At 44.2% G+C, this 26,875-nt stretch overlaps 1 protein-coding gene across 1 annotated transcript; it reads left to right on the top strand.

Moving 5' to 3' along the window:
* LOC142582797 (ubiquitin-conjugating enzyme E2 Z-like) lies at nt 1-26,681 on the top strand. Its single transcript, XM_075692842.1, has 7 exons — nt 1-252; nt 5,820-5,892; nt 10,139-10,326; nt 10,676-10,787; nt 12,358-12,482; nt 18,136-18,226; nt 23,567-26,681. Exons 1-7 carry the CDS (start codon nt 119-121, stop codon nt 23,699-23,701), a joined length of 858 nt encoding a protein of 285 aa, XP_075548957.1. The 5' UTR covers nt 1-118; the 3' UTR covers nt 23,702-26,681.
* The last annotated feature ends 194 nt before the right edge of the window (nt 26,682-26,875 follow it).

Raw genomic sequence — 26,875 nt, forward strand, 5'->3', positions numbered from 1 at the left:
AACGGAAGAAAGAGGGGAAAGAATCATTGTGGAGGGACGAGAGTAGAGGCACTATGTAAGGTGGCATGCGTTTGGCGAGGATTGTGGCCGAGACATCTTGAACATCTTTCATCGCACAATGACGACCGTGGTGGACCCAACGCAAGAACAAGATTCGCAGGCAAAGGCCGCGCGGAACCCGCCTAACTTCTGGGATCCCATCTCGTATGAATTCGAGGAGCCGACTCCGCAATGTCTTCTCAGGGCTAAACGGTATTGACCTGCTGCTGATGTTTCCGCGTCGTGTCTGTTTTTTGTTTTTGTATGTCTCGATCGCGCGCGGCTCGCTTTCCAGCTGGCTCGGTAGCGCCGCACGGTTGCTGGCGTCGTCTTCGTTGTGACCTCCATGAGGGGAACCGCGACGATAGTTGGTCGCAGGCGTTATTGTTAGATCGGTTACATCGCCGGCGATGGTGTTGGGCCGCAGTCGGAAGTGCGGTCTGGCGATGTTACGGCTGTTGCCACCCAGGAATCGCAGTGGTTCTGAAATCACTGGCGCGCCATGTGTTCAGTGGAAATTGATTTCCCGTGAAATGAAGGCGAAGTTGGCCGAAATTTCGTCGACAACTCCGCTGATGTGAGGGATGGCCCCGATCGATGGTCGGCCAGTCGACGAAATATTTGGTGTCGAAGTAATGTGCTTTGTGAAGTACATAATGCGAGACTCGACGTTGCGTTTGTCATACTCCGCGCGATTGAATAGTTCGACAGACCATGGTCGCGATGGAAGAACGCCAACAAAGCTGTTCGCGTTTCAGCGCGGCCGTGGGCAGACGCGCAAGTACGCGTTGATGCTCGAAAGTTGGGAATGTATTAGGACGAACACAAAGCTTATCAGATTGAAATAGTGCAACAGCAAAGCTGCAGTTGCCAGTGCAGAATTGCTGTATCGTAATCATGATGGGTTGGGGTGACGCTGCGTGATGGAGTGGGTGTTTTTTTTTTCTTTTGACGTAGTAGTGTGGGCGCATCTGTCTCTGTATATAAAAAGATGATACGCAACGGATCATACCGCAATTCTGATTGGCGATAACCACACATATCACTTCAGTTGCCGTACTGTGCGCAATTGGTTGGTTCTGCCTCATGCAGTACACATCGCAGCACTAGCAAAACTGCGAGTACATTTCTTAAGCCCTGAATGTGGATGCAGCTGATTTATTACTGTTTATCAACAAAGCTGGCTGGGCGGATCTTCTTCTTTTTTTTTTTTTTTCAGTCTAGAGTACCTTCACTTGAAAAATCATCTGTCGTGTAAGCCCAAACCCCATGAGAGCAATTTTGTGTGCGACGGCAACGAGCGAGGAAATGGGCCGTCGCGCGAACAGATAGATCGCTCGTTCTTATCGCTTGTCGCCCGGAAGTGCTATGAGCGACTGGTTAATAGCGCGAAGCCGGAACTGGATGTACAGTCGGCGCCACACTTGTATAGAGCGCGGGAATGGTAGTTGCTGAGCTCGAGGTGGGAAGTTGTCTGGGTACGCGCGGCCAACGAATCTAATCTCGGGCTGAGCCACTACCGTTAGACGTCGCTGGCTGGCTGTGTTGAGCGCCTCGACGTCCGCCGTTCCCGTGCTCTGCACAAGGAATGACGCCGACTGTACATTCATGAAGTACTACCGATTGTCGCACGGAACGAGCAAACGACCGAATTTGAATATGTACAAAGATAAGAACCTATTGCAAGACAAGACCTTCAAATATTTTATGCTGCTCTTTACTGCAAAACACATCAACCTAAAATAAAGCACACGTCATGCCAGTTTCGGTGCGTATTTCCTGCCCTCATGCCGGCAGCACCTGGGAGACGTAGCTCAAAGTTGTCTCTCGTGTGGGGTTCAACTTGTAGACGATGAGCGAACGTGACAGCCATATCCATTGCGTCGCTTGTCAGTCTCGTGCTCAAGATTGCTTGCGTGGGGTTTAATTATTACGATTTGGAAGCAGCAGCAAAAAATAAATGAAGATAATACGCAATACTTTAAAAAATGCATATATTACCATGCGGCGACTCTCCCATCTGGTAAGCGGGAGGCAGATTCTGCATTTGGGGATCAATAAAATACCAAAAAACACTGCATACACCATAAAACATGACAAAAAATACAATGAAAAGAAAGAAAATTGTCAAGTTCAGAAACAAGCAAAAAAAAAACTGTTCTTGAAAAGGCAAAAAAGAAGTGTATGTTCAATCTCAATAAATGCAACTTACAGATCTGTACCCTTTGCTGTGGTCACTGATGGGAGATTTTCTCTTTCACCCTTTCTACCGCTTTGTTCTTATTCTTTATTCTTCCAATCTCAAAATACCACAACACAACCCAACCATACACTTTAAATTCAATCTCAATCCACTTGCCCCATTTCAATCCATCACCTCCCAGTTGCCTCTGGCCAACCCAAACCTATACATGCGATACTTTAGTGATGCAGGTAGGTCATCATATTGCACTTTTCTTGTAATGTTCACCTAAGGTGTATTTCATTGTGTACTGACTGGTTTCATGCACCTGTACCATACATATCTATTTATTTACTTCTTTATTCAATGTACCCCTAAAGACCATCAACATGATGGTATTACATAGGGGCAAAAATTATATAAGCTACTGTAACTTTTATTATAGTGCAATATAAATTGCACTGTAATCCTAAATGCAAATAGTTGGCTATATAAAGCTGTTGCAGGTGTTGGATTAGTTTTGTGGCCAAGCATTGCAAAATAAATTGAAAGCTGCATTTTTCACTGTGAATAAAAAGTGCAGCAAAACATCTTAAAGGCCAGACTTCATAGCAAAGTCTCGCACCTTTTGGAATGGGGTAGATGTAAGAATTAGAGCTGTAATCGTAAATTATGTTTCTACAATAGCAAAGAAACTAGTCTTACCATCAGAGAAGGCTTAGACAGGTGGAAAAAGTTTAAAAATGAAAAACAAGCTCACTGCAACTTTTCATAGATTTCAGCAACATCTGCTTAGGCCTTCTCAATTGTTTATCACTAAAGATGGATTACAGTATATTCTAAAGAAGCCAAAAACTGAAAACTGGGCAAGTTTTGGGAACATTTACTGTGCCATGATGGCCTAAAAACGAGAAAATACTTCTGAGATCCATGAAGTCAGGCTGATGATCCTGCATTCTGATTATGGCACAAAATTCAGAGGAAAAGACAAGTTTGGCCTTTATTTTCTCTTTTTAGTAATCGGCCTCCTTCCACAAAATTGATAAAAATTGAGTTGTGGAAGAATATTTCATCAATCTAAACTGATTTAGTGCTCATTTTTAGCTTCTCTTCAGGGCTGCAACATTTCCTCATTGCTTTTAAACATGCATTTGCTAGGAAGTGGTTTATTCTTCCTGGAAGTCAGCCTAGGTTCATAATTTGATTTAAATAAGTTGACAGCTTTCAATGGTTGTAAAACTGCCATGCCCAGCAACACTGAAAATTGTTTTCTCATGTTCTAATAACTTGGAGGACTGGAAAAGGTTTCTAGAGGTCAATTTAACTGTTTAGCCACACAGTTGTGTTTGCTCAACTCTTTCAAGCTCTGTACACTTCGACATGTGGCATGAACATGCCATCACCATAACAGCTCTGATAAGGTTCGCTCTTTAATTTTTTTGTGCAAATGTAAGCATCTTCCAAAACTAGCCAATGTATTACCACTTTAGAAATGTGGATACAAATTTAAGTCGACCTGTGAGTGTGTATCACTACGCAGACAGGCAAGAAAAAAAAACAGCTTGCAATACCGATCAAAAGGAGATGTCTGTGAGGTCCATTTTCGTTAATAATAAAGCTAATTGGGTGGAATTTATGACCAGTATCAAGTCTATTATCCTATTTATGTACAAAATTTTAGTTTCTCAATATCTTGTCCTGTTATTTTTCTGTGTCCCCTGGAGGTTTGGGCTTCATACCAGGATGAGGAGTGTGTTCTAAATAGCCTATATTGCTCCTTGTAAACAAATAATTGCAATTAAGCTCATTGATTATTTTCTTTTTGATTTAATAAAATTTCAGTCTCGACTTTAGTTATGAAGAAGATTAGTGATTAATTTCCTAAATTGAGCATTACCAAAATTGTAAATAACAAAACCAAGATACTTGCATTTTATGCACCTTTGTACATGTGAATGCTAAATTTGGCAAATATTGAATTGGCATCAGTTTTCTTGAATTTTTGTGCAGAAAACAGTGCAAGATTGAAAAAAGAAAAAAAAAGTTTGAATATTTTCTCAACATTCTCATTGAAATTGCAGATGATCAGTTTGCATAAAGTTTGCCAAGAATGCAGGCCAGTCTTTCGTGGAGATGTACAAAACTTTAAAAAATTTCCTGCTCCGTAGGTGGTACCTTCAGAACCTTTGGCAGCTTCCTCCTCCATCTGAGCTTTCTTTGCTACACTTCTGCAACAAGATTCAGCTTCAGCTGTCTTGTGTTCTAGAGATTCTTTATAGTTTCATCTCTAGTCTCCCTGGTTTCTCAAAGCAATTAACTCCCTAGTTGGAAGGACGCCCAATCCCTGTATAACCTGCTCAAAGCCTTGTGGCTTTGATCGAACCGCATAATGGCTATAGAAGCGGCCACCTCCACAACAGTGCATGAAGCAAATCTTGTTTGGGACAAAGCAACCAAATCGCTGTAGAGGTGTCTCGGCTGCATTTTGGGGGTTTGCCCTGAATACAGTGAAATAAAAGCTTCTCAGTTGTCAGTCTCTCACAAGTGGGAATCCTAACCTTTGCCTGAGCACTGGTGAAAAGGGAACAACGAGCTCGTGCCGACTGAGCCAGGGCTGTAGTGCTCACTTGTTATTACACCAGGGAAGCTCCCCATCTGGGTAAAGTTTGTAGTAGTGAGCCTCATCATATATGGCCCCTGACGCTACCATGTCTTGATTGAAATCATTTTCCACAGTCTTTTGGTTGGAGAAATACCCTGATATTTTTACAAACGAAAATATAATGTTACAGCATAGTTTTCCAATAAAAATCTAAAAAAAATATTTTTTTCACAGGAAAAATGCAATTTTTCAACCCGCATCTCCCTCCAGTGTGCATCAGAGGGCCATGGCTAAAATAAAAGCAAAATATAATTTTTATATCAAAGCTTCATGGTTACTGTGAACAAGTTTCTGTAAACACATAATCCCGCTTTGGTGGAAAGCTGTATGGTGCTTCAGTAATTAATGGGAGTTCTACTATCAATAACCTACAGTTTTGTTAGAATTTGTGAGTACTCATTCACAAACAGATAAAAATGGACATAAGTGAGAGATGTATGAAGATTGATGGTGCATAAGAAAAACCAGATTGATTCGTGACTGCAGGATAGTGTAATCATGCTCTGGTGTTCTGAAGGAATGCATATATATACATCTCATTGTAGTGCTGTACATAGCGTCAGTCGCATAGCATTAGCAGGGTGGTATGGGGATATAGCTTCAGTGAGTTCTGTAGAAAAATCCAATAAAGCTGGCCAAACTGAACTTTATCAGTAGTAGACATATACATAACAGTGGAAACGCTCTTGTCGCACTATGGCAAAATTCTACAGCAATGGAAAAGCAAAAAAGCTTGGCCATGTTAGTCAAATGCCATTTGATTTATCATCACTAGAACTGATATATCACCACACCTACAGTCGGTCGTGGCGTTTATGTTCCACTTGAATGAACTGTCACTGGTGCAGGCAAGTTGGTCAGGTCCCTTGAAATTTGTTCAAATTTTGCTTTATGCTCTTATGTATAATATGCTGTGCTGTTCTTTGTGCTCTGTAGTGACATTATGGACATCTACACCCAGCCTCCCCCTGGAGTTTTCATTGCGCCGGAGGAAAACAACATAACCAAGGTATAAGAGCCTGCAACAATTGTGCGCGCACAGTGTATAATTAAATATCCTGCGGATCCCACACACTGTGGGAATTGATGTAAGCGAAGCTTTCTGTGCTGTTGACATTGACTGATGATAATTGGCGGTGATGTTGACTGCGAATGTATAAGTTGTTCAGTGTTTAGGTGCAACATGAGAGCGGTGAGGTGATGTTAAACGTTACCTTACATGCTGCTCCTCACCATGGTCTTCGAGATAAAGACAATGCCCAGGACACGTTGAAAATGTCTGAGATTCGTATTGTGTCCACTAACCATCAGCTACATGCACCAGGTACTTATCAGCTAGTTAAAGGCTGTTAGCAAGAAAATTAGACAATTACCAGCCCTGTAGCATTGTCAGGATTGTTGTATTGGTACATATTCATTTCCAACAATTTTAGTCAAAGTGAAAGTTGGTAACAATTGGTAACAAAGTTGGTAACAATGGTAACGAGGCAGGTAGAAATGGAGCTGGGTGACAATAATGTAGTGGTGGAGTATAAAACTGATAGTGTGTTAGAGCAGCATAAGTAGAGGATTATGCCGTGTAATGACAATAGGAAATTTGTTCGCATAGTATGGAGTTTGCCAGCTCATTTGGAGATCGGTGGGGGAGATCTTGCTCTATATATATATATATAGGTTTTACTTTATGAGCATTGTCCGCACGGGTCGAGATGTGAGGAGTGGGAAGAATATGGGCTCGAGTGAATAGAACGTTGCTATGGTAAAGACTACGGAAGAACAACAACCGTGTTAATTTACTGCGCATGTCCAGAGAAGGGAGATTGACTGCGTTCTTTAAGGTGGACGCACTTTAATAGCGAGAGTATGAAGATAAGATAAACCATGCAACTTTATTTTGGACTGATTCAAGTAATTTGTGAGATTAAAGTGATGGGGCTGGCCAAATTATAGACACATATTCTAAAGAGGGCCTGATAAAAGAACTGTATGCGGGAAGTCTGGTAGCTGCGTTCGCAAGGTCTGAGCACCGCATGAGGTAACCAAGTTTTTTTTAGCTTGTATTTGTGACTTGTAGCTTTATTGTAGGAACTGGCCTTTGTAAAACAACATATACTCAACATTATGAGAAGCCAACAAACACTGACACCAAGGACAACATAGGGGAAATTACTTGTGCTTAATAAATGAAATAAAGAAACGATAAATTAATAGAAATTAAAGTGGATGAAAAAACAACTTGCCGCAGGTGGGAACCGAACCCACAACCTTCGCATTTCGCGTGCGACGCTCTACCAATTGAGCTACCGTGACGCTGTTTCCCCATCCACTTCCTTGGGTATTTAGGTGTACTAGTACAACCCTCGGAGTGTTAGCCAGTGCCATCACCCACAGACCTTGGCGGTGGATGTGGAACGTCCTTGTTGCCGCAGGCGTCACGAGAACGTGATCTTTTTGGGTGAAGGCAACCGGTCAATAAACCCACACATGCTACCTGAAGGCATCAATGTTGCCGGAATCGAGACCCTCGTTATGTAAACGAGAAGAGAGGGGGTTAACCGAGGGTCCCGATTTTTATTACTCATATCATGAGAAACCAACAAACACTGACACCAAGGACAACATAGGGGAAATTACTTGTGCTTAATAAATGAAATAAAGAAACGATAAATTAATGGAAATAAAAGTGGATGAAAAGACAACTTGCCGCAGGTGGGAACCTGCGGCAAGTTCCCCTATGTTGTCCTTGGTGTCAGTGTTTGTTGGCTTCTCATCATATAACTAATAAACATCGGGACCCTCGGTTAACCCCCTCTCTTCTCATGTACTCAACATTGCCACATAGTAGGGTTATCTGTCTTCCTCTAAAGTAGCAATGTTGGAGACATGCATTTTTTACTGAAACTAAACAACTGCCACTGTTGCCACTTGCTGGAAATGGCACAAAGCCTCTTAAATGGAGAACTAGCATGGCACCTGGGCATGACCGCCAAGATAAGGTGGTATCCGTGACATGTGGAATATTTATTTATTTATTTATTTATTTATTTACAATACTGCTATTCTCACTTGAAAGCGTGGCAGTGGGCAAATACAATATGTATTCATATATATCAGAACATAGCATTTAAGCATGAAAAATGATGAAAGGAAATTTAGGCAGAACAGTAAATTGAAGAAAGGGAAAGTAAAAAAAACTACTACAATCATCGAAGAATATGAATAAAAAAAGTTAAACACTGCATATATAAATCATGGTACGTTAATTAATCAACGTGGTACATGTTGGAGAAAAACAAACATTGAAACATGCATACTTAGGTATGCAATAAACGGAAGAAAAGAAGTGATAAGATGTAACATGCAAAAAAATTATGCTGTAATATGAAGAGGCAGAATGATAACATGTAACATGTGAAAAAAATGCAAGAACAAGATATGAGAAGAAAATATGTGCAAGCTAGCAATATTTTGAAGGCCATGTTCTCGGATTTGCTTCATATTCGTTAGCGAAACTGCAAAGGTTGCTTTGCAGGTTTGCTAAGACTGCTTCACAGCACACACTATTCATTCACAGCGTTACCCGCCGTGGTTGCTTAGTGGCTATGGTGTTGGGCTGCTAAGCACGAAGTCACGGGATCGAATCCTGGCCACGGTGGCTGCATTTTGATGGGGGCAAAGTGCGAAAACACCCATGTACATAGATTTAGGTGCACGTTAAAGAACCCCAGGTTGGCCAAATTTCCGGGGTCCCCCCTACTACTGCATGCCTCATAATGAGATTGTAATTTTGGCACGTAAAACCCCCCCTTTTTTTTTCACAGCGTTAGGCATAACATTAAGAGACAGGAAGAGAAGGGTGTGAATTGGAGAGCAAACAGGGATAGCCGATATATTAGTTCACATAAAGAGGAAAAAATAGAGCTGGGCAGGCCATGTGATGTGTAGGGCAGATAACCGGTGGACTTTTTTAAGGTTACAGAATGGGTGCTGAGGGTAGCGCACCCAAGGATGGCAGAAAATTAGGTGGGGCGATGAAGTTAGAAAATTCGCAGGCTTCGGTTGGGACCAGCTAGTGCAAGACAGGGGTAATTGGAGTTTGCTGGGAGAGGCCTTCGTCCTGCGGTAGACATAGAAATAGGCAGGTGCTGATGATGATTCGTTCATAGCTGACTTAGCCGAAGTGAAGTTTCATTGCAGTTGGCCTTTAAGTTCCAGCTGCGGCTGTTTCTCAGAAGCTTCTGGGCTTTTTAAAGGAACACTCACAAACATCTTCAAAGTTGCAGAAATTCTACCAAACACTTCCTACACAGTTGACAAGTAAGGCGGTTCGGAAACACTTGTACGATAATTTAATTTGACACTAAAATTAGCCTTAAAATCCCAGACCTGGTATCATGGACATTATCGTGACATTATGTCAGAGAGCAATATGCCAGTTTTGTGTACTAATTGTGCTAGGCATGGTGACATTGCTTATATAAAAAGCAAAGCTAAACAAACTTGAGTGCTACATGGCATTTCTTTTAGCTGCACCTGTGTGTGGCAGCCGCAGCATCACAGGTGCAGAGTGAGCCAATGTATTATGATGTCATGAGGTGTCCATCTCCTGGGTGCTGAAACCAATTCATAGAAACAGTCATAGTAAATTGTTTAATGTGCTGTGGCACATGCCAGGTATTATCTTTTATTGCGATTAGCATTCTTAGCCTACTTCATCCACTTGAGTCTGTCTGTCTAGCCTCTTCACACGTCTGTTCAGTTAAAAAAAATGCTTTAGAGTTCCTCAATTGCTGGGCAGAATTGGGCCTGCATCACTTGGGTTCCTCAAGCACAGCAGCCTGACGCTTTAAGGTTGTGCCACGATTGACCACGGACAACGAGAGATTATTTCTTGGCTTTAGCGCACACTAGTGTGCCACTGGTGCAATCTCGGAGGCCATGCAAGACTTTGCAGGCACACCGCTGGGTGGCACAGTGTGTCAAGAGGGGAGCCTGCCTGCAGTGCATTTCTCATGCAGGAAGTGTCTTGGTGGTGGCAGTACGGTGTTTGCTTTAATTCTAATTGCATGAACTTTAACAGTCATTGTAAGATAGGCTCTGCAACATTTCTTCTTAAGGGTTAATGGGTTGGTACCTTCATATGTTGAGAAAGAAATTACAAGCTGAATATGTCAATGCACCTTTTAATTGCAACTGCAGCTGTTTGTCGCAGGTTTCCGCATATTTCAAGAAAAGCGTGTTATGTTGATTTGCAGATCCATGCATTGGTGCTAGGGCCCTTTGACACTCCGTACGAGGGTGGCTTCTTCCACTTCATCATGAAGTGTCCGCCAGACTACCCAATTCAACCCCCGCGAGTCCGGCTCATGACCACAGACGGAGGCAGGGTGCGCTTCAATCCGAACCTCTACAATAATGGCAAAGTCTGCCTCAGCATCCTGGGGTAAGGGAGCACGTCTTCGGCGTAACACCTTCTGTTGGCCGTTTTTGCAGCAACATCATTATGGCTCCTTCTGAGCGGAGGATGTTCTAAATTCTACCTAGTGGACATTACCATGAAGCATTAAAAGCTGTGGAACTAAATAGTGTTAAATGCCTCCATCTTAAATGTTGCTCCTTCAGGTTCACTGCTGAAACTTCTCATGCTCAGCACACCCTAACTTCCAACAGTGTACTTGCCTGTCGTCACCTTGATGAAACAGGTTTTGATTGTGAATGTTGATAGGCTGTGCATGAATTCCTGCACATCACATGTCAGCTCTTTGGATCTTTTTTTTTTTAACCAATGGCAGGACATGGGTTGGACCAGCTTGGAGTCCTGCACAGTGCGTAGCAAGTGTGTTGGTCTCCATTCAGTCACTTATGACGGAGAATCCCTACTACAATGAGCCCGGATATGAATCGGTGCGTTCTTTGCATTATTACTGTTTTCTCATTGTTCCAGTGCGTACTGTGAAAATGCACATGTAATATGAACTCATACATATGGCAATTCAGGGCTTGTGAAAAGTGAAATTTTTCAGCTAGCTTGTGCAGTGTGAGCCCTAAAATATGACCAAAGACAGACTGACATGGCAAGATCTTGTGTGCAAGTCGCGCATGCCACCATTGGCCAGGCAAGGTTTCTAGTGTTGGCTTGTGAGCTTTTTCTATGGCTTCCATCTGAGCGAACAAGTGCAACAAGCATCCATCAGAACTTCTTTGCCACTAGCTATCTACATACACAATGAGGGGTGTACTTAGAAATCGTGAATTCAATGCGATGCCAGCCAATGGCTCGGCTGCGAGTATTTTAGGCCTAGCAGTGTGGCAGGTGATCAGCGATAGCTTCAGGTGCATTACGATTGATAAGCATTCTTGGCATTGAGCAGAATTTTCTGTGATGGCCTCTGGCCTAGAGCATTTCTTTCGCATCATGGCATTTTATGCAGATTACCACATGGACTCGTGCGAGCGCCGCACTTTTATTATTTTTTTTTTTTTCACAATTTCGACGAGGTGCGGCCCTTATGCGGGACCAAACCTTTTGGTCAAAATGCCTCAGCCGGAAACTTCTGCACCTCCCGGCTCCCCAGATGTACCATTGCATCAGAGGTCAATCCGCAACTCTCGCCATCTAGTAGTGGCACACGGAAGTACGCAGAGCGTGAAAATTCGCTGATGTGTGCGTGCAGCATCAGGGCACCAAGTGCGATTGCTTGGCTGTTGGAATATATATATATATATATATTTTTTCAAATTACAGGCTGCCAGTTAGGGGGCTGCTTTGTAAAGAGTTTTTCTTCCGCATCTTTTCAGTGTTTGCCAGTTGAATGTGTTGCTACAACTGGTAATGTATTACTGGTGTCAGAAACTTTGCGTTTCTCACCAATGTTGTTGGCAGTGTTAGTGACTGTGCCTTATATTCTGTTTCGTAAATAGCAGGCAATGCAACAAAGGCTAGTGAGACCTCTCTCTGCTTACATTCATGGCGTAAGAATAATGAGTCACATATTAAAGATTTAGGTATGCATCACGTAATTCAATGTGAAATTAAGTCTCATACTTTATCACAAAATATGAGGTGGTTATTACATGGAAGACATTGCAGATCTGAAACTGTTTACCTCCAAATGAGTGGGGTGACATGTTTCTATGATCAGTGGCCACAGCACACCCTTTGCACTCGTGTCCAAAACATGTTATATCGCACACTGAAAGCGCAAAGGTTCCACAGATAAATAATGCATAATTTGAGTTAACCTTATGTCTACATGTTCTAGTTGTAATATATGAAGTATTTATCATGTAGAAGGCTTAACAGATCAAAAACCACTGGTCTGTGAAATGCATGGAGTGAGACTTCTATGACAGCACTGCTTACATAGCATCTGCAGCGTTGCCTGCTAAGTATGGAATGGAGTACAGTGCTACAGAAGCAGTTTGGTGCGAGAGGGTTCTGCTCTGTCATCGCTGATTCTGTTGCCTCCTTTAGGAAAGATGGCCAGGCGAGGCAGCTCGGTACAACACCATCATACAGCACGAGACCATCCGGGTGGCCGTTTGCAACACTGTTGAAGCCTGTCTCCAGGGTTATTCTCTATGCCCAGCACCTTTGAGGTTGGTACCTTTCTGAAAAGATTAGTGACTGCTCCATAACATCGCTAAGAATGAAAGAGATGCTAAACGAAAATGATAATGCAAGCTAGATTGATAGATTACTTGTATAGAAGTCTATATTCATTTTCTGTGTGCCTATACATGTCACTTTGTTGTGGAGAAAATTGCTGGCAAAGGTCCCGCTGCTGCTTCTCAATTTTCACCACCCGTGCCAGAATGGATGAGTTGACGTAATGACCATGCGACCTCCTTCTATAGCGCTCTCTGTGATTCCAGCCTTTACTGACATCAGAGGAGAAAAACCATAGACCACAGCGGGTGGCACCATTGGGAATTTCCATTTTTGTCATTTTCTAGCTTGAGAAAAGCTCTGTTCTTGCTACAAAAGACGAATTCCTCATTACAGGAGCCTTGTCTTTCAGTTTAGCTCGACTCAGTTACAGTCGCCGACCGTTTATTCGGACCTCATGGGGACTGCGGAAATGTACGAATAAACAGCTGTCCGAAAAAGCAGATTAAGAAAAAAAAATGAAATCCTTTATTTCCACGCACTTATTCGGGCTCGGCAGTAGGCTTGAAGAAATCGTGAATGCGCCGTTGCACGCTGTTCGGTTTACGCGCAATCAAATAAGCCTGAATCTTGGAGAGGGTCGTACGGTCACTATAGACGGCTGAAAGCACAGTCACTGCTTGTACATGCTCCGCATGCGACAGCAGCGTAGCACATGGTGCGTCATCTTTCGACTTAAGAGTCATCGTCCGATGGTGCAGCAGAAACCTGACGAATGATCTCGCCGTTGTCGAGTTCTGCGCCTGTCAGTACAGCAGTGTCAGCACCTGTGAAACTGTCAAATGAGACGGTGTCCGGAATCGCACTGCAACCACTGCGCAGGTCTCAGCAGAACTTTTTCCACGTCAGTAGGGAGCACATCGGAAGGCGACAGGCACTGTCGGCGCCATTAGACACTTGACGTCATGTTTTCGTATGCTGCGTTGGATCACCGGAACCTCGACACAGCACACAAAGCAAACACACCGTGCCGACACCAGTCGCACAAACGAAAAACGTGGCCTACTCGCAGCGTCGTGCGCGAAACAAATCAGCTGCTCGATTGTCTTGACATGGCTTACTAAGCTGGAACCGGAACTGCTGTAGAGCCACTCTATGGAACCGGGCAGAAAAATGATGATGAGCGGGGATTTGCAGTAGCACCACTTCGTGGGGCAGCAAGGAGGCTCCGTTCAAAACAAAAATGGCGTTCAGCAAGTCGAACCATGCACCGGTTCATGGCACTACCATCCTCCCCATAGGGGAGAATGGCGGTGCTGCGAAGCAGACCGAATAATCGAGCATGTATGAATTTTTGGAGTCTGGAAAATCAATCGGCGACTGTATTTCCTTTAGTGTGCCATTAAAGGGACAGTAACACAAAACATTACCAGGTGGTATATTTCTGAGAAATTATTTGCCTCTTAAAAATGATTATGCATTCATGTGCATCAACAAGAGTGAAGCCCATGCCATGAGAGAAACATTGCAGCAAGCAGCTGCAGTGCTGCCAAGGCACTTGTAGAAGAACATAAGTGATTGACAAACCTGACAATGGCATTACTGAATTATTTGCTTTATTTATTTATTTATTTTGAATACCCTAAAGGCCCCGAAAGGCATTACATAGAGGGAGGATACGATTCACACATGATATGTCAACACAATAAGAACGACTGAAGACAACGATCAAGCACAGATTTCGGTAAAAGATAGTTTGTAAAGAAAAAAAGAAAAAACGAAAACAAATTAGGGTGAGAGTACAGGATGGAATTCACATTTGCTATACATGGCACGCTTAAACAAGGCACACACGGCAGGTGAGTATTGGAAAAATGCACATTTAAAGTGTGAGCGGAGGCGAGCGCAACGACGAGGAACGCGGTGCAACGTCATACCAAATGGCAGCGGCAGAAAGACGCGGCACTGCGCAGCGGTGGAACACCTGTGGCTCGGTGCTACTAGTAGCGCATGCGCAGTAGTTACTAAGGAGCAAGAGAGAGAGAAATAACCGCAGCGAGGTGCGCATTGTGACGTCATGTGCCTCCTCGAAGCACCGCCACGGCGAAATCGCAAGTTCGCACCCAGTAAAGCTTTCGCTTTAAAAATTTATATACAGTAAAACCTCGTGAAACCGTATCCACTTAAACAGTACTTTCATTTTAAAAGTAGTAAAGTCAAATCGACTCAGCGGCCATTGAACATAATGTGTTTTGTATCCGCATAAGCCGTACCAGCTCATTCTATACGTATCGGTTAACACGTAGTGTTTCCACTTTTCGTCACGCCAACACAGCGGTGCGTCGTCTCCATCGGGTGGCCCGGCAGAACAACAAGCCTCAGAGATCAGCACAGCGGCCTCCAAGTGCCCTGTGCATTTGCGCGTGAAGCCTCATAAACATCAACATCATTCGGCGCCGTGTCAGAGGGCATTGTGGCGTGGTGCAAGCGAGAACTTGTGTCATGCCGAAACTCTGATAAAAAAAGACGTCGAGTGCTTAGCATTGAAGAAAAATTAGACATCATTCGTGCTATCGAACGTGACACGAAAAGTCGGCGCTGGCACACGACATGGGTCTACTGTTGACTACGGTGTGTGACATCTGGAATGCGAACAAGTTGCTCGGCAGCGCTGCTGCGACCGCGAAGAGATGTCGGCTGCGAGGTTAGACTTTTCGCCATCGTTGCCTCTGTTGTTGCCAAAGTGTCGACTGCCGACAGTGATGAGGTCGACATGGAAAGCGACAGCACAGGTGATTCAGGCTCAACAGTGGCAGGAGCTGCGCGTTACGTCAGCCTCATGAATGCAATCATCGCGATGAGAACAGCACCGCGCAATGAAAAAGGCACCCCGCGACTTCTGCAGCACTACCGCGCCTTTGCATGGAGAATATGCAACGCCAATGAGGAATCTGCCATGCGAGTGTTTGGCGAGAAGAGAAGGCTGGCATAAAAGCTGGCTCACAGCTTCCGCAAGTTTGGGGCCTTTCTCGTCACTGCTAGGCCGCCACAGCATCAAACGAAAATAACACGTTTGTCGCACGAAGTAAATAAATACTGCATGTTTTTTCCCCTTTCATCCCACTCTCTCCAAGTTCCGTTTTTGACAGGTAAGTGGACGATCTCATGCTATTTCGGTTAAGCAGTACCACCGTTTAGTACGTACTTTTTCCGAGCTCCGGCCAACTACGGTTTAACAAAGTTTCACTGTATATATAGAACAGGCCAGGCAAGAAGTGGCAGCTGAACATTTTATACATTTTAAGAATGTGCGCAGGGCAGATTGGAAGGCAGATGGGTCAGTGATTGTTACAATGTCTTGGGGTAGTGCGCTCCATTCATTCACTGATAACACCAAAGGGGAATTTTGGAATTTCTTGGTTCTAGCAGATATGGGAGACACTTTGCATACATGTCCATTGCGGGCAGGCAAGATGGGAGCAGATGGAAAATATGAACCGCAGTAGTAAAAGGAGTGAAAGAAAGACGCACGGAAATATTTCCATTGTGTGCCAATATCCGGAAGATTAAGAATCTGCTTTAACGCCGACACACTTTGGTATGGAGAGTAGGAGCACAAAATAAAGCGGGCAGCCTTATTTTGAATTGATTCAATGCAATCAGAAAGGTTAGCTGTGTGAGGGTTCCAAATAATTGAGGCGTAATCAAGGGTTGCTCTGATAAGAGAAATGCATGCACGGAGTCTTGTGTCACTGTTTGCAAGGTACAGATGGCACTTTAAAAACCCAAGTTTTTTTAGTGCTTTGTTAGTAATATGCTCAACATACATGGCCCAGCTTAAATCAGATGTAAGAATAATGCCCAGGTATTTAAAAGAAGAGGTTCGTTCTAGTATGCAATTGCGCAGAGTGTACACATATGTTGGATGGAAAGCTTATTTTGGAACAAAATGTCATGACCTTAGTTTTATCTGCATTAATTTCCATCTTCCATGCGCGACACCACTCAGCTAATGTGGTTAAATCTTCTTGTAATATGGCAACGTCATCAGAGGTGGTTATCTGTCTATAAATTACACAATCATTGGCAAACAGCTGTATTGTTGAAGTTATATTCATAGCTATCTCATTAATATATAGGAATAATAATGGGCCTAACACTGACCCTTGAGGCACCGCTGACCTAACGCGGCAGAAAGTAGATTGGTTATTAATAGTTACTGATTGAGAACGACCAAATAAGAACTCGTTAATCCACTGGGTAGTTTTTTCATCTAACTTAAGGCTGTTTATTTTCATGATTAGCCGTTTATGGGGAACACGATCGAAGGCTTTCGAGAAGTCAATAAATATTGCGTCAGTATAAAGCAAATTGTGCAAAGAGTCATGTAGGTCAGTAGTTAGTTCGAACGACTGCCTTTGGCAAGACCGTATCTGAAGCCATGCTGATTTTTGAATAACAGATTATTTTCATTAAGGTGACTCATAACGTGGGAGTAAATTATGTGCTCAAGGAGTTTACAGCAAACTGATGTCAGTGAAATTGGGCGGTAATTGCTTGGACATAAGGGCTCACCAGATTTAAATATTGGTATGATATGGCCAGACTTTCAATCCTCTGGAACACAGCCGGTATACAGTGATTGTTGAAAAATTAAACACAGTAAAAACGATGATACGTGGGAAGTTAGTTTTAGGAGTTTTGAGCTGATACCATCCGGTCCAGGACTGGAGCTAAGTGGGAGCCTGTCAATAGTCCATGATACACCTGCTGCAGTAACGGTGATGGGCTCGCTTGGGTGAGTTATCGTAGAAAGAAAGAGGGTACAAAACTGGTCGAGTGGCGGTTCGTTGGTAAAAGCTTGACTGAAAGTATTGTTCAGGAGGTCACCACATGCTTCATTGGGCACAATGCAGTATGTCGCGACAATTGCATTCATGAGGCTGACGTAACGAGCAGCTTCTGCCACTGTCTGGCGTGAATGGCCCATGCTGTCGCTTTCTGTGTCGTCCTCATCACTGTCGCTAGTCGACACTTCGGCAACAACAGAGGCAACGATGGTGAAAAGTCAAACCTCGTGGCCGACATCTCTTCGTCGTCGCAGCAGCGCTGCCGAGCAACTCCTTCACATTCCAAATGCCACACACTGTAGTCAACTGCAGATCCCTGTCGCGTGCCAGCGCCGACTTCTTCGTGTCACGTTCGATAGCACGGACGATGTCTAACTTTTCTTCTATGCTGAGCACCCAGCGTCTTTCTTTATCCGAGCTTCGGCATGATACAAGTCCTCGCTTGCACGACGCCACAACGCTCTCTGGCACGACATCTAAATCATGTTGATGTTGAGGTGGCCTCACGCGCAAATGCACAGGGCGCTTGGAGGCCGCCCGATGGAGACGACGCACCGCCGTGTTTGCACGACGAAAAGTGGAAACGCTACATTTTAACCGATGCATACGCAATAAGCCGGTACGGTTTATTCGGATACAAAACACATTATGGTCAATGGCCGCTGAGTCAGGGATTTGACTTCACTACTTTTAAAACGAAACTACTGTTTAAGCGGGTACGGTTTAACGAGGTTTTACTGTACTAAAGTTTGCAGGTTGGCAGGTAGGAATGTTTCCTTTTTGTTATGTGCAGGGACGTGATCTTGAAGTCTTTCCCTGACTTCTACAACACGTACGAGAATGTGGTCAAGAGCCATCTGCACTTGTCTGGTTCCCCAATGAACGTAAGTAGCACTGCCTTCCTTTTGCCCTGTTGGCTTACTTAAAGGTAAACAATGAATCAATTTAGGTTAGGTTAGACTTTGGGGCATAGGAAATGACAACTGAAAGGGCCACACCATTCTACAAATCTTATCACCCACACTGGACAGGGTCTCGTGCAGCTGCACTAGATGTCCCCATCAGCACCCAAGTAATTCTGTCCTCTGAAAATTTTGTTCTGCCCCATTTCTTTTTGCATCTCCAAAATCGCAGAAGAACAGCTGCAGAACAGATTGTAAATACAGTGAAATCTCGTTATAATGAACTTCATGGTACCACAGTAAATTGTTCATTATTCTAAAGGATTGTTATAGTGAAAGCTCCAGAATTAACCATTCCGCGCATCAACCGATCAGTTCATAAGTTGTCACTATATGAGCTATCAGCGAAAATGTCGCTCTTGGCTCTCGGCACGCACTGTTACTATCTTCCATAGATTTCGCTGCTACACACTGCCGAAGCACCGTAAGAGTGACGTGCGCAAAACAGACGCTGACACCGAGAAAACTACCGACAAAAAGTTAGCTCCGTGTCGCCTCTAAAGTGCATTGTTTCTTGCTTTTTGTTTGTTTTTCACATTTCTTGCTTTGGACACCGCAACTGGTCTCTCTCGAGGCAAGAAGGCAAGCGGCGGCTACCTCCTCTCCGTTCTGCGTGACCTCCAAAACTTCTTGCGTGTTGCGAATCTCGGAGGCTTTGCAAATCTTGTTTAGCTGCTGATGTTGCGCGGCAGATGGTGTGGCAAGCACCAAAACACAGCGAATCAAGTGCGTCGCAGCTGCGCTTGCAATCAAGAACCGACGAATCGGGGCCTTCGCCACCTTCACATGTTCAGCGTCTTTGTCTCGGCAGTCTTCATCGGTGGTGCACGTCTGTTTTCAGCTTAGGATGTACCGGCCGTCGCGATTCTTTATGATGGTGTTAAGCCTCGGCTAACATTCATTTTGGTGGACATTTGTGGTGTGGCACAGTCGAACCCAGAGCTGCGACTTCAAGATGGCGTGTGCCCACAGCACACGCCATCACTTTCTGACGTGCCAAATTTCTGACATGCCCTACTGCTTCCAAATCGCAGTGTACTGTTGTTCTCCTTCACTTTCGTTAGTTCGAACTTTCGTTAATTCGAACTGAAGCGGCTTCCCCTTGCAGTTCGAATTAACAAGCCTTTACTGTATAGCTGTAGAAAGAAGCATGAAAGGAAGAGTTGTGCGCAGGAAGAAGGGTGAGAGAAGAAAGAGACGCGCCTCCGTTGCTAGGCAACACTTTTCTGGGTGGAGCATGCACTCGCAAAACCTGATGCGTCGTCACCTCCGCTCGCTAGCATTCTTTTTTTCTCAGGCCCTGTCTCAGGATTTCAGAACCCATGTGCCGCAACGTCCACTCTGTGCGCCTTGTTGTCTGCAAGCCTATTGTTTGGGCTGCCGTGAAGGATACACGGAAATCTAAGAATCCTCAGATTTCGGAATATACTTCGTAGTACTGAGGTGTTGTTAACATCACAGGGAAACTGAATAACGATAGTTATTCTGAAAAGTTTGATATTCTGAAGTTCATAGTACTGAAATGAAATATTTTTACATTGAAACTATAAGAAGTCAGCGGGGGATTTCTGAAAAGTTTGTTAATCTGAAAAGTTTGTTAATGTGGTATTCGTAGTAACGAGATTTCACTATTTATTTCTTCACCAAGTTTTGTAAACCTCGAAAGAATCTGGAATCAATGCAAGAACCCCTTCAGAGAATGTCGGATACGAGAACGACTGCTATTTCGTGTCTACCATACTTCGCAAGTACCTATCAAGCCATCTTAAAGATGTGCCTGATGTGTAAAACGTTGTGAAAACTAGTGAAAGACTTGAATCATCTCCATGATGACATACTGACACCAAGAGGAAATACCTTCCAACTAGTTTTACTAAAACACTTTACACCCATTATTTAAACATGCAGTACAGGCCCAATCAGAAATGTTTCAAGATGTATGCAACATGCTTCAAATACCATAATTTGCCTCACTGCTTTTGCTCTGGATGCACTATCTTGGTGTGCACAAATTTATATATAAATTTATTGTGCGCACTCACCTGAAGGGGATATCTTGGGGTTCAGGCTTTGTTGGCCTTCACACCCTTGTAAAAGGCACCAATAGAGCAACATGAAAATGTAGAACCAGTGAGTTTGTCTACAGAAACATACGTCTCTGTAATGTGCCATGCAAGTGGTGGAAATTCTCTCTCTTTTCAACCTCTGTGTAGTTGCAGCGTCTTCCCCATTTAGTCATTTGCTCAGTGACTGTGGTTCACAATGAGGAGGATGGGTAATGAATGGTGTCACAAACTGTGACGTGACTACTTGAGGTGTTTAAACGACATTGTCATCAGGTGTGAAGGACATTGGGTGTCAGTGTGTACACCCAATGTCCTTCACACCTGATGACAAGGGGGGGAGGGGCTGATGATGCGGGGGGGGGGGGGGGCCTGAATCATCACACCTTCACACCTAATGATTTTGGGAGGGCGGGGGGGGGGGGGGGGGGCAGTCTCGGGTCCCGGGGTGGGTCTCGCCATCAGTTCAACCTTCTTTGTTTAAACTGATCCAGGGACCAGGAAAGGGATTCAGTTCGTAGTCAGCTAGTCTGTATGCTCATGGAACGAGTTGCGGCCGGAGAAAAGGCCAGTTGCATTTAACTTTTGCTTTTGCTTCATTATTTCCTCAAGTAACCGCTTTCTGCGACGCTGGCAGATCCTCAGAACCATATACCCACTATATGGGTAGATAAGTGGAAAATAAAATAATGCTAAACAGTGTCCATCATCAGACCCTGCAATAACTGTTAAGCCCATAAGCTTGTCACCAACGATAATACGCTTGTCACCCGTTACCTCGTCTGGCTTTTCCCTAATTGCACAGCACTTTTTTTTGCAGAACTGGCAGGTGGGAACAAGAGTCGCAAGGGGTTGAGAAATTAAGCGATCTACTAAGGCAGAGAGCCAAGCCAACAGCCTAACAAGAAGGAAAAGCGAAAATTAACAAAGTTAATTGATGTTCGTGAAAATATTTATGAATCAACATCTCTCTATTTAAAAAGGAAGTAGAGAAAACGACACCGGAAGTGTATAATAGTTCTGTGTGTTTTGAATGATGCTCCTACAGTTATCTGTCAAGCCACCTGACGTAGCCACTTCTCTGCTGTGCTAATGTGGGTGTTTTTCTAACCTTCTGCGGTGGGCGCAGCACGTCTAGAACTGCTGCGTCTTGCGCTGGTGACCACACATGGTTGCACAACTTCCCAAATAACAACACGAGTCAGTTTTGGCACTTAACTTGGTAGAGCAGTAAACGAGAGATCCAAAAGTACTGTGACTGTTCTGCAAATATATATTTATTATTGTTCCACAGATAATTCAAAAAACGCTACTAGAAATCTTTAGTTTACACTTTCGCTTGTTTTCTTGTTCTTGGCAGTCCTGCGCTCCTTTCATGCGCGAGTTCATTTGATGTGGTTCCTTGTTTGTCGAGTAAAGGAGAGGTGTATCTCACAAGCATACCTGTGAGATACATATTACAATTGAACCTCGCAATAATGAAATCGGTGGGGAACGCGAAAAAATTCGCTTTTGAGAGAATTTCTTTGTTGCGAAAAGAGACAGCACAGATGGGTAATGCATCGCAGAACCAAATTTTGCTGTAAAAATTCCGTTACCCTACTTTGCAAGCTTTGCTCGAGGATATAGAACCTCATTGCCAACAGTACAAAGTACACCGCATGCGTCGACCAGCAGTGGCAGCGCTGCCTTGGTGCAGTATTCTCGGTCAATTGCTTTCGGAGATGCGATCACTTTTGCAAGACTTTTCATAACTCGGCGCTGGACGCAGAGCAACAGCGCATGCAGCAGCATTTCTCCAGCACACGCTGTTGCGCGTAGGCGCCGACGCATCCAGTGCCGAGCGCAAAAGTACCTCGTGTATCCGAAGGCAAACAATCGAGGTAACGGCCTTCTCGCGCAAATCAATGGCCGGCACTGAATCCGCACGCAATGCCTGCCGGGTGGCACCAAAACCAGCATTCTTGAAGCAAGGGGTGCATATTCCCAGATGATCGCTCAATCATGGCCCGATGCGTGACACTCCATATGCTGTGACCGCCATCTCAAGCACCATAAACAATTCAATGTTGGTGGGATGTGGATTTCCTTGTTTTTGCTGCATTTTTCTCACAGAGGCACACATTATGCAGTGCACTGCCGCGATCGGCGATTGTTCTTCAAAACGCGCATTCAGTTTGCGTTCAGTTTTGCCTCACGCAATTGGCCTAGGCCTCGCCATTGTCAGCAGCAGGGAACGCAAACTGAATGCGCATTTCGAACAACGATCTGCGATCTCTCCTATAGTAGGCGTGCAAAAACTGCCGTCACATGTCGGTAGCAACATGCGTGCTGCTTCAAACGGGCGATCAACAAACAAGATGGCGGCCATGACGTGTTTCCAGCACACTGACCACTTCCAGCACTTGGTCGTTTTTGTGCATAAATATGGCAGAGCCCACACAAGTGTAATGTGGTGGTATATTACACAATTTTAGTGCAAAACAATCGCATTTGAGCACATTTTGGAGCCTGCTAGCCTTATGCGAGTAGGTAATATGCAGAGTTACGTTCCGGCAAATTTCGTTGATGCAGGATTGCAGTACAGTGACATTTCGTTGCCGAGAGGTACGAAATGCATTGAATCCTATGGGCGTTGCTAGGGATACGAAAATGTTTAGTTGTCGCGAGAATTTCATTGTTGTGGGATTTCGTTATCGTGGGTTTCAACTGTATTTCAATTCTCTTCTGCGGGTTTACGTGTGTTTATGGCAAATGGTGGACATTATTCACATTCGTACTAGTAAGGGTACCTTCCCCCCCTCCCCCTCATTTGCATAGAAATGTTACCTTGGGTTGGGACCCCCCTGAAAAAAAATCCTGGGTATGTGCCTGCTGTGCTAGGAAGTTATCAGCTAGGTATCTAGATATCCTGGTAACATGATGGTTCTTTGCAACATCATGGTTCATTGTGACATTGTGGCGCTCAAACAAAGCCTTGGAAGTGAAAATAAAGCTTTAGATCAATTTGTGTGCTTGCCAGGGCACAGTGTACAACAGTGTACAGTGGCATCAAGGTGAAGACCAATCTTGAGCATTGCTTATATAAACATTTGTTCTGTAGTACGACTGAGGTTGCTACGTAATGTGAAGGGGTATATTGGCAGTGGAGCTGCTTAGCTCAGTCGGGGCTGCTGAGTCTGTGCCTTCTGTTTCTCAGGATCCATTTGGTGACAAGAGAGGGGTGTACCAGTTCTCCACGCTGCTCACGCGACTGCAGAGCTTAAACGAGCAGGTCAAGAAGAAAAATGAGGCAGCCAACAAGAAAGAGAAGAAGGAAAAAAAGGAGAAGTAATTGCTTTGTGTTTTGCCCTTGCTGCACTGCGTTGGCTACAGGCAAACTTGGTACATACTTTTCGTCCTCCACGACTGCCTGGTGGAGGGTTCTCCCTTTTTTTTTCTGTTCCACGGTTGAGCAAAAGTCTACGTTAACGGCTGTGTAATGGTGGCCATCAAAGATGATGTACACTGTCATTCATTTGAGTTTCTGGTGATACTTCTGTACACAGTGCAGCCACTTCTTTAGTAGTGTGCAACATTGTGCTAGTCTGTGGGAGTTTTCGTAAGGGGTGATAACAAGTGGGAGTGAGGACGTCAAGAGGTATGGTAATAGCTATCGCAAAATATATTGTTGTGCAGGGAACGCAAACATTCTGCAGAGCATTGAGAGCATCCGCCAAGGTGCACAACAGTGGTCACCATGAGCCAACTGGCCCTCTCTTCTACCAAGCCATTTTGCGTTTTTAAAAGGGCCTTGTGTTTAGCTTCTGCTGCTCAGTAACGTATGGTTTGCGTCATTGTCATAAGGATTGCTAAGGCAGAAGCAATAATTTCTTAAGGGAGTTCTATCTATACTGAAAAGATTTTGCGCCAGAAAACAACACACACAAGAAAGATGACGACACCAAGGGCGCTACTTCAACTGTTTAATGAGGGTGAAAGCACTCGACATATATAGCCCTCCAAAACATCGCGCATGCGCACAAGGCAACATGGAGTACAAAGTCTTATCAGAGTAGGTGCGATAGAAACTTCAGCTCGGCCTCATAAAGGAAAACCGATGTATCACTAACACAGTTTGAACCTGCTTTCTTAATGTAGAAGGCTTCCAATGTATCGCGCGATGTCTGATGACTGCCTCTACCCAAAATCTTGGCATCGCGGAACTGGGGAAAACAATTGGTGCAAGCCCTGCAGTGATCCACAAGTCGCTCACCTTCATTTTTTTTTATACCTTTTGCATGTTCCCTAAGCTGGTTCACACAAAGCCCCATCTGTCCAATGTAGGATTTCCCACAGGACAGAGGAGTTTCATATACAACGTTTGTGGCACACTTTACGAAATGCTGGCCATGCTTCTTCTGACAGCCAGGCATTTGGCTTTCGCTAGTTATGTGACGGCTTAGCTGGGCAAGCTTTTGGGGAGCGGCGAACACCACCAGTACATTATACCTGTTAGCCACTTTCTTCAGGCTGTGCGTGACTTTATGGATGTATGGGACCACTATAGGCCACTCTTTCTTCTTCGGCTCTACCCTGCTTACCCGAGCCTTTCCTCTGTCCTGCGGGAAATCCTACATTGGACAGACTGGGCGTTGTGTGAACGGCCAGCTTAGGGAACATGCAAAAGGTATAAAAAATAATGAAGGTGAGCGGCTTGTGGATCACTGCAGGGCTTGCACCAATTGTTTTCCACGGTTCCACGATGCGAGGATTTTGGGTAGAGGGCAGGCATCAGACATCGCATGAAACATTGGAAGCCTTCTACATCAAGAAAGCGAGTCCAAACTGTGTTAGTGACACATCGGTTTTCCTTTACGAGGCTGAGCTGAAGTTTCTATCGCGCCTATTCTGATAAGACTTTGTACTACATGTTGCCTTGTACGCATATGCGATGTTTTGGAGGGCTATATATGTCGAGTGCTTTCACGCTCATTAAACAGTTGAAGTAGCGCCCGTGGTGTCATCTTTCTTGCGTGTGTTGTTTTTTGGCGCAAAGTCTTTTCAGTATGCAAGATCACCAACTAGCCAAGCAGTAAACTCTTCCAGAGTTCTGTCCGTTTTCCAAATGATGGACCGCTCTCTGCATCCAGCTGCATTTGCTTTCTCTAAGTATGTTTGCTAAACATTTGGTGTGAACATCAAAAACGGAAGGCAGTCCTACTTAATTGGGGAATACTGTACGAGCAGCACGACAAACAGCGGCAAGGGTTCTAACTTGCATTTCCATGGGGCTGTTTGCGTTACTAGGTGGCAAAAGCCCTTGAAGATTCCTTGAGCCCCAACCACGTGGAGTGGCTTTCCGGGCATCAAGTCAGCATTGCACTGCCCACTGTCAATTTAAGGTTGTTCACTTGCACCCAGAGTGGCACAGGTCTGTGAATGGTGGTGAATCAAGTTCACAACCATCCTTGCTCTGGTTGCCACAGTATAGACTAAAACCAACGCTGACTTAACGATTTAGACAATGCATCCAGATCTGCGTAGGTGGGGCTTTAATACACGTCAATGACAGCCAAGCGTCTTTGGCAGTACATTGCATTCATTGTATGTTTATTCATTGTGTCTAGTCCCCAGCTGGCGTCGCTCTTTGTCCTCATGTAATCTGTTATTAACTGCACATGTTAAACGATCACTCGGATTTTTTTTTTTTTTTCGGGTTTCTGATGTGCTTCTACGGAGGAAGTCTCATGTAATCACTGCATTGCAGCCAGGAACCCAGAAGGTAGCAAGGCATGCAAGTTGCGTGTGAAAAGTATCTATCTGTTCCAAAGGTATTTAGCCTGTCGCAACTTTGGCTGGTGTGGATGTTCGAGACCTTTTAGTGTCACTGAAGTTTCACATACTGGTTTAATTTGAGCATATGTAGTACAGCTGCATACCTTGTAGAGCTTCTACAAGCATGCCAGCACTGCAAAACAGGAACAGATTGACAAGGCCTCGCACCTCCATTTTGGCTGCGGCGGTGCTGGGCTGCTTTTTGGAACTTATGGTGCATAGATACTGTACAGTAATGTTCAGTGCAAGAGATTTGTTGTTCGTTACAGGTTGTGAGGAGTTGCTTTTCAAACAGAGCTATGTGCCAGGACACACGGTGTTTAAATGTTGCACAAGATTGTCCATGTTTACATATTGCAGAAAAATTTGCACATGTACGTGTGATTTGGTCTTGTGTGGTGTAGTTGCTTTTGCTTTGCTTGTATATTGCCACTGTATGTCAGAAGATCTGAATTGTTGAAATTTACATCATGCATAATAAAGATATCAATCAAAAATGAGCTCTCTTGTTCCTTTTGGCTGGCATGGGTTATAGCTTCCCATTCTGATGTGGCCAAAATAATTACACCGAATTGGAGTGGGTGTTTTATTTGTTGATGTCAAGAAGCTACTGCAATTTAGTGATGACTCTTGGATGGCATTGAAGTTTCTTTAAATAATTTAACCCAGTGCATAGAACCTTTTCACGGCA

The sequence above is a fragment of the Dermacentor variabilis genome, chromosome 5 (assembly GCF_050947875.1).
Source record: "Dermacentor variabilis isolate Ectoservices chromosome 5, ASM5094787v1, whole genome shotgun sequence".
NCBI classification, from domain to species: domain Eukaryota; kingdom Metazoa; phylum Arthropoda; class Arachnida; order Ixodida; family Ixodidae; genus Dermacentor; species Dermacentor variabilis.